This window comes from Drosophila mojavensis, unplaced genomic scaffold, assembly GCF_018153725.1.
Source record: "Drosophila mojavensis isolate 15081-1352.22 unplaced genomic scaffold, ASM1815372v1 contig_36, whole genome shotgun sequence".
Taxonomy (NCBI): domain Eukaryota; kingdom Metazoa; phylum Arthropoda; class Insecta; order Diptera; family Drosophilidae; genus Drosophila; species Drosophila mojavensis.
Genome location: NW_025318858.1, coordinates 24,402,061 through 24,408,419, shown reverse-complemented (window position 1 = coordinate 24,408,419; position 6,359 = coordinate 24,402,061). Strand labels below are relative to the sequence as shown.

The 6,359-nt window shown below is 40.7% G+C and overlaps 2 protein-coding genes across 3 annotated transcripts; one reads left to right on the top strand and one right to left on the bottom strand.

The window, feature by feature from the left end:
- Window positions 1-356: 356 nt before the first annotated feature.
- LOC6577707 (protein croquemort) lies at window positions 357-4,371 on the bottom strand. 2 transcript variants are annotated; one of them, XM_002003621.4, is made up of 5 exons: window positions 4,022-4,371; window positions 2,355-2,535; window positions 1,198-2,300; window positions 947-1,037; window positions 357-886 (listed from the first exon to the last, which is right to left on the bottom strand). In XM_002003621.4, the coding sequence occupies exons 2-5, from the start codon at window positions 2,481-2,483 to the stop codon at window positions 737-739; spliced, it is 1,473 nt and encodes a 490-aa protein (XP_002003657.2). In that variant the 5' UTR covers window positions 2,484-2,535; window positions 4,022-4,371; the 3' UTR covers window positions 357-736. The 2 variants fall into 2 exon arrangements, with proteins under 2 accessions (XP_002003657.2, XP_032585203.2); XM_032729312.2 differs by lacking the exon at window positions 4,022-4,371 and adding an exon at window positions 2,888-3,064.
- A 301-nt stretch (window positions 4,372-4,672) lies between these two features.
- Window positions 4,673-6,344, top strand: LOC6577706 (dnaJ homolog shv). Its single transcript, XM_002003620.4, has 2 exons — window positions 4,673-6,008; window positions 6,074-6,344. The coding sequence occupies exons 1-2, from the start codon at window positions 4,997-4,999 to the stop codon at window positions 6,127-6,129; spliced, it is 1,068 nt and encodes a 355-aa protein (XP_002003656.1). The 5' UTR covers window positions 4,673-4,996; the 3' UTR covers window positions 6,130-6,344.
- The last annotated feature ends 15 nt before the right edge of the window (window positions 6,345-6,359 follow it).

Here is a 6,359-nt window from a genome sequence, read left to right as displayed (position 1 = left end):
TTGCGTAGGTTTTTCTCGACTAAAAGCCTATGGCTAAATGATCAGGTGGCACAGTTAAAAACAACACACACGCACACACATACATGACACACACGTGCACACACACACACCTTTTGCAGCTATATGTTATCAAAATCGGCCATATAGTATAGAGCTATAGAAAAACGCTGCGATTCCAATCAAGTTTTTCTAATGGAATCTAGCAATATATCCTGGCAACTGCTTGCACATATATATATGTATATATATGCAGCAGTCAGTGCCAAAATAGTAGTAACTATCTATACGTGTATGTGTACTATATATATATAAATACATATATATGAATAATAAAAATCATGATTTAAACATCTTGCTTCTTATTGTAAATGTAAGTTGTACATAAATGTGATTTATTTGTTTTGGTTCTTTGTAAATTTACAAATCGTAGCTTCAAACAGACACAACAGGAATGCTAAAGCAAGTACATAACATTTCGATGGGTAAAATGTGAGTAAAGGTAATACATTACAAAATCTATGTATATTGATTGCACTTATAATTATAGTATGTATATCACAAATGCTGCATATAGCACATATATACATTGACGTCTATTAGACGCCGTCGTCAACTATTAACAAACTTAGTCAAACGATGAACTAGCAAAGTTAACAAAGGCCTGTGTGTGTGTTTTTTATGTGTATGTGTGTCCTGGCACAATTTGGCTAGAGTTTGGTTAGTTAAATAGCTACTTTCAATTGGTCAACATGTCCTCATCGTCAACGGGCCGACGTACCCACCTCTTGGTTAACGTCAATGCGATTCCAGTGACCAAAAAGAGGCCACCAAAAACAATGCAGGCAATGCCAAAGTAGACGCCATAGTCCGACAAATTAATGGCCAGCTAAAAGAAAAGAAAATATGATTTAAAACTTTGGCAACTCTATGTATTTGGGTCACTCACCTTAGCCCTGGAGGCCAGCTCGGGACTCAGCTGGGCGTACTGATCGAACCAAAACATTGGCATCAATACCTTCTGAATGCCACGATAGATGCTGAGAAATAGAAAGTATGGAAATGAATATATAGGGAATATATATAGAGTATAGGCCAACTGTTTTCTGCTCTGTTTAAGTCCTTGCCAATATAATACTTGGCCAATTACATTCAGATTTAAACAAAGCATAAACTGCAATAAGATAATGTAAAACATACTCGTAATCATCATCGGGCTCCAGCATCATGTTGATCTGGATGCGACCATGCACCTGGACTGGCACGCCCGTGGTTGGCTCTACGGCCATAACGAACTCGTGCTTGGCTTTATCCGGCTTTAGACCACTGACAGCATTCAAATACGACTTGTCAGCCAAATAGAAATGCGGGAATGATGAATATATCGGTGCTTTGTCGCGACATTTCTTGCACTCGACCACACCCGTTTTGGGGCACTCCTCCATGCGTGGATCGCAGAAGCAGGCCTGATTGGGATAGTTCTCGCCGGAGTCTAGAGTCTCCTCAGTGCCCACCCAACGTGTTGCAGTAAGACCATACAGCTCTAGAGTTCCCTGTGGCCGCAGATTCATAAAGCGACACGCATCGGTGGCAAATATGGTAATCTCATCCTGGATGTTCATCTTGGGTGGAAACAGATCACCCGTGGTACCGTTGACAATGCCGCAAGGCAACTTATAGAATCCTGTTTCGTCTCTTCCATTCCAGTGTGTCAGGCGACCCATATTTGAGATGTCATCAGTGCCCGTGTGTATGGTAAATAGACCATCATATTCAAGCGAACCGTTTCGATCCGCTAGCCAGCCGAATCTCTTATATGGTATTTGAATTTTTGATGTGTTGAATAGATTCAGGAAGTCCGTAAGATCATCCTGATAGCCATCGAATATCCATTCGTGCACGGGCTTTGTGGTGTATAAAGTGCCGCCCTCATGGTTCAACATAAAGTTAACAATCTTTTTCACAATCTTCTTCGAGTGACGCATCTCATCGGCTACAGTGGCGGTTATGGCATGCGCCGCCGTAATCATGTCATGCAGTGTGCCGTTGGACTGCTTCTCATCAAAGAACCAGGTGCGACGCTCATAATACGCTACAGTTGCATTGTCGAAGAAGGTGTAGTTCTCTTTTTTATGCTTCTCGAGGAAGACATATGGGCCCATTTCTTTGAAGTGTGGCTTGATGTTCGGATTACGTATATCCTGGGGATTGGTCCAGTTAAACATATAAAATTTCAGGTAAATAGGTATGGGAGCCTCCAGCCAGCTGTCGTATGTGTCGGTGCCTGGCTCCAGTTTCAAGCCCTAAAAATGGAGGAGTTCTTAAGATGATCACAATGGGAGATTCGCTCAACTTACACTCTCGACCAGATTGTCCGCCAAATTGGGCCAGAGCACGACCAGGAGTATGCCCAGCACGGCAAAAACAGAGCCGATGCCAAAGACCCAGCTTTTGCGCTGCGTTTCGCCACAGCACTCACAACACATGATGATAGAAGGGGAGTATAGAAAACTGTAGACGCTGCTAAAGTTAGAGCATCTGCAAGTAGAGGAGAACAAAATGTAGAATCTGTTGTATAATCATTAGTTCACTGAAGCTAATCGTGAAACGCTTTTTATGGGCGCAATTGCCCAGGTGCCCCCAGCTGAGTGGCATCGGGCTAATAAATAATACACTTAAATACGTTCGACACTTGTCGGCATATCAAGAGTTTTCGATACGCAGTATATTACTATTTAAATGGCAGATAACATATCTGCTAATGGGCATATCCGTCCTACAGAGAGCCGCGTACAAGACCTCTCGAGTGCTCATGCACTAGAGTTTCCAAGATATTTGTAGGGCTTCTGGGATTGCGTGCTAAAATTAGATGCTTTTTTCAACCACTTACGTAGTACCACTCGATCCGTCGACTCGAGCCCACAAACGTACGCTTCCACAGGCGAGCAACGACTGTGGCTCGATTACTGGATGATTGCTTATTTGAATGAACCACTTCTTCGCTTAATCAGCGACTAATCCTTATCTGAATTGCATGAGCTACTTAGGCATGCAATTGATAGTGCTTTGTGGTATACAGTCCAATGATATAATATATGACTGAAATTCCAAATTTGATTCGGTCTTAGCGCAAGTCTGTATGAGGGAAGCGTGAAATGCGGGTTCTATATACAAACTTTACTAAAAAGTATATGCGTGATTTGTAGAAGAATGATATAGATAATATCGCATCGATAATAAATACATTAGTTGAACAGGGTCTACAATATCTCCTATTGCTGATGAAAAGGGCGTGTTTCTTAATATGTTTACATGAATATTGACCGCCGTTAAGGTCTAGTTTACCCATTGCTTAGGCTTATATTATTTATAACTGCGATAAGATAGTCTATATAAAACAATTGGTTGATTAGAACTTTGTTTTGACATCGGAGCAATACCTACATATGTATTTTTAGATACAGATATTGATAATCTAACAGTTGTATATAGAGATAAGTTAACAGCTAACACGTTGTTCTATACATAGATAAGTGTACAGCTTATCCTAACACTTATTATACAGTGAACGAACTCTTGAGATTCTGATATTTGATTAAGAAAAAAGCTTTAATAATAATAATAATAAAAGCAAAAGTTAATAAATGATAAGGCTTGTTTACCCCCAGCTTAAGATTGTTGCTGATAAAGTTAACAAAAGAAAAACAAAAGTCCATTATTGGAGCATTCACTGTATGTGCAGCATAATTCATCGACATTCATTGAATCAAATGACTCAATCTCTAAATATATGTAAGTAATAAATAGCATTCACAGCTCTTTGTTTGCTATTTACTGTACTACTTGGGCATTGCTGATAATGCAATGTTTGGAAAACTAAAGAAAATATTTTTGATAAGAATGCAGCTCATATTACACTCCGAACTTATACTTAAGCCGGTGATTCATTTCGACTTTTAGTTGGCAAAGTGCACAGTTAGTTACTGAGAATACTACAGCTCATTAAAATGCAGTTATTACTCACTACTTTTATTGTTGATCTATTCAAATGGCTCTCGCTCTCTCTCTCTCTCACTGTCTTCTCCTCTCCTCCTTTGCTTCGTCTTCGGTTAGTTGTTGACACTAATTGTTAACCTTGAGCATAACACAAGGCTTTATACTCTTGCTTGGTTTTGCAATTTTCTCGAATTTAGCCACCGAAAACAAATTCAATTTTATTTAAAGAAGCTTTATAAACATTGAACTCGTCGAGAGTTAAAGCAACTGACAGCAACAGTTAACCAAGCCTAACTGTTTGTCTGTTTTCGTTAAATAACAATAAACACTTGCGCTTGGCGTTTCACAAATTTGTTACTATAATGCGCCACTAACCAACACTGCCATTAGAGATGGGTATTTTCATATATAAATTCGCGCTTTTGTGATTAATGTAAAACAGCTTTGCGTGCAAACACCTGAAACAATAGAGTTTACAATTGAATATTTATCTAATTTCAATATTTCTACAGCTGTCAAATTGCGACGCAAAAACATATTTTTTCTTATGCTTATCTTGAATGAATGAAATTGTTAAATTGAAAGCCGTTAAGACTGAATTGAATACCCAGTAGGCAATGACAAAATTGCAAATATTTCTAATTTTTTCAAAGTTTATTGTGAAATATTTTTGTAATTTTAATACTTGTCTTATATTTAATATCGATAATTGGTGCTCACGTGTTTTCAGTGTTACCGCCCAAGAGTAAAAATACTAGAAATACAAACAGCTGGTATAAGGTCATTGGGTGGCAGCACCGCCACGCCGGTTTCGACCAATCAACGGCAACCACGATGCACACACACAAGCTTAGATAGTTTTTTTTGATAAATTTGCCAGCCGTGTTGTTTTGACGAGCTGAAAATCATCTTATAAGATAAGGAAATAATGTTTAAGTGAATATAATCCACAAAGAGAATACTAACCACGTAGTCAAAAAAGCAAACAAACAAAAGCACACTCATGCAGTTAATAAAAGGGCTGTTACTTGTGCAGCTAGCGCTCTTTCTACTTGACGAGGCGCTGGCTGGGCGAGACTTCTATGGGATTCTGAAAGTGAAACGGAATGCCAACACGAACGAAATAAAGAAGGCGTATCGGCGACTCGCCAAAGAGCTGCATCCGGACAAAAATAAAGATGATCCGGATGCGTCCACCAAATTTCAGGATCTGGGTGCGGCATATGAGGTCCTCTCGAATCCGGATAAACGCAAAACATACGACCGCTGCGGCGAGGAGTGCCTTAAGAAGGAGGGCATGATGGACCATGGAGGTGATCCGTTCTCAAGTTTCTTTGGCGATTTCGGGTTCCATTTTGGCAACGGTGATCCCCACCAGCACGATACGCCCCGTGGCGCAGACATTGTGATGAACATGTATGTCTCCCTGGAGGAGCTCTACTCAGGCAACTTTGTGGAAATCGTGCGCAACAAGCCCGTAATGAAACCGGCCTCTGGTACGCGCAAATGCAACTGTCGGCAGGAGATGGTGACGCGCAATTTGGGACCTGGACGCTTCCAGATGATACAACAAACCGTTTGCGATGAGTGTCCCAACGTGAAACTGGTCAACGAAGAGCGCACCCTGGAGATTGAGGTGGAACAGGGTATGGTCGATGGCCAGGAGACACGATTTGTTGCCGAAGGCGAGCCGCACATTGATGGCGAGCCTGGAGATTTGATTGTGCGCGTTCAGCAGATGCCGCATCCACGATTCCTACGCAAGGGCGATGACTTGTATACAAATGTGACCATCAGTCTGCAGGATGCACTCATTGGTTTTACAATGGAGATTAAGCATTTGGATGGGCACAGTGTGAGCGTCACGCGTGAGAAGATCACCTGGCCGGGCGCACGCATACGCAAGAAGGGCGAGGGCATGCCCAACTTTGAGAACAACAATCTGACGGGCAATCTTTACATAACATTCGATGTGGAGTTCCCCAAGCAAGACTTGACAGAGGAGGACAAAGAAGGTGGGTTCCAAAATATTCAAGGCATTTTCAAATATATAAATAAAAAATTTTGTTTTTGTTTTCAGCTCTGAAGAAAATACTCCAACAGTCATCCATTAATCGCGTCTATAATGGGCTGTGAATCTTTGGACATGCATCGGGGCTGTACATTAAGTAGTATTTATTGTAGATGTGAAGACTTTTGTTGCCAGAGGAAGTTGTGCGCAAGAAAACCTTAATGTAGTCTAGTAATTGTAAAAATATAAATCAATTCGGGATCGTTCCACATGCCACAAGTGCGACTGTAGCAGCAAACAACATGAACAGGCAAAAATAAATTTAAATGTAAATGCCAAATACCTTGATTGTTTT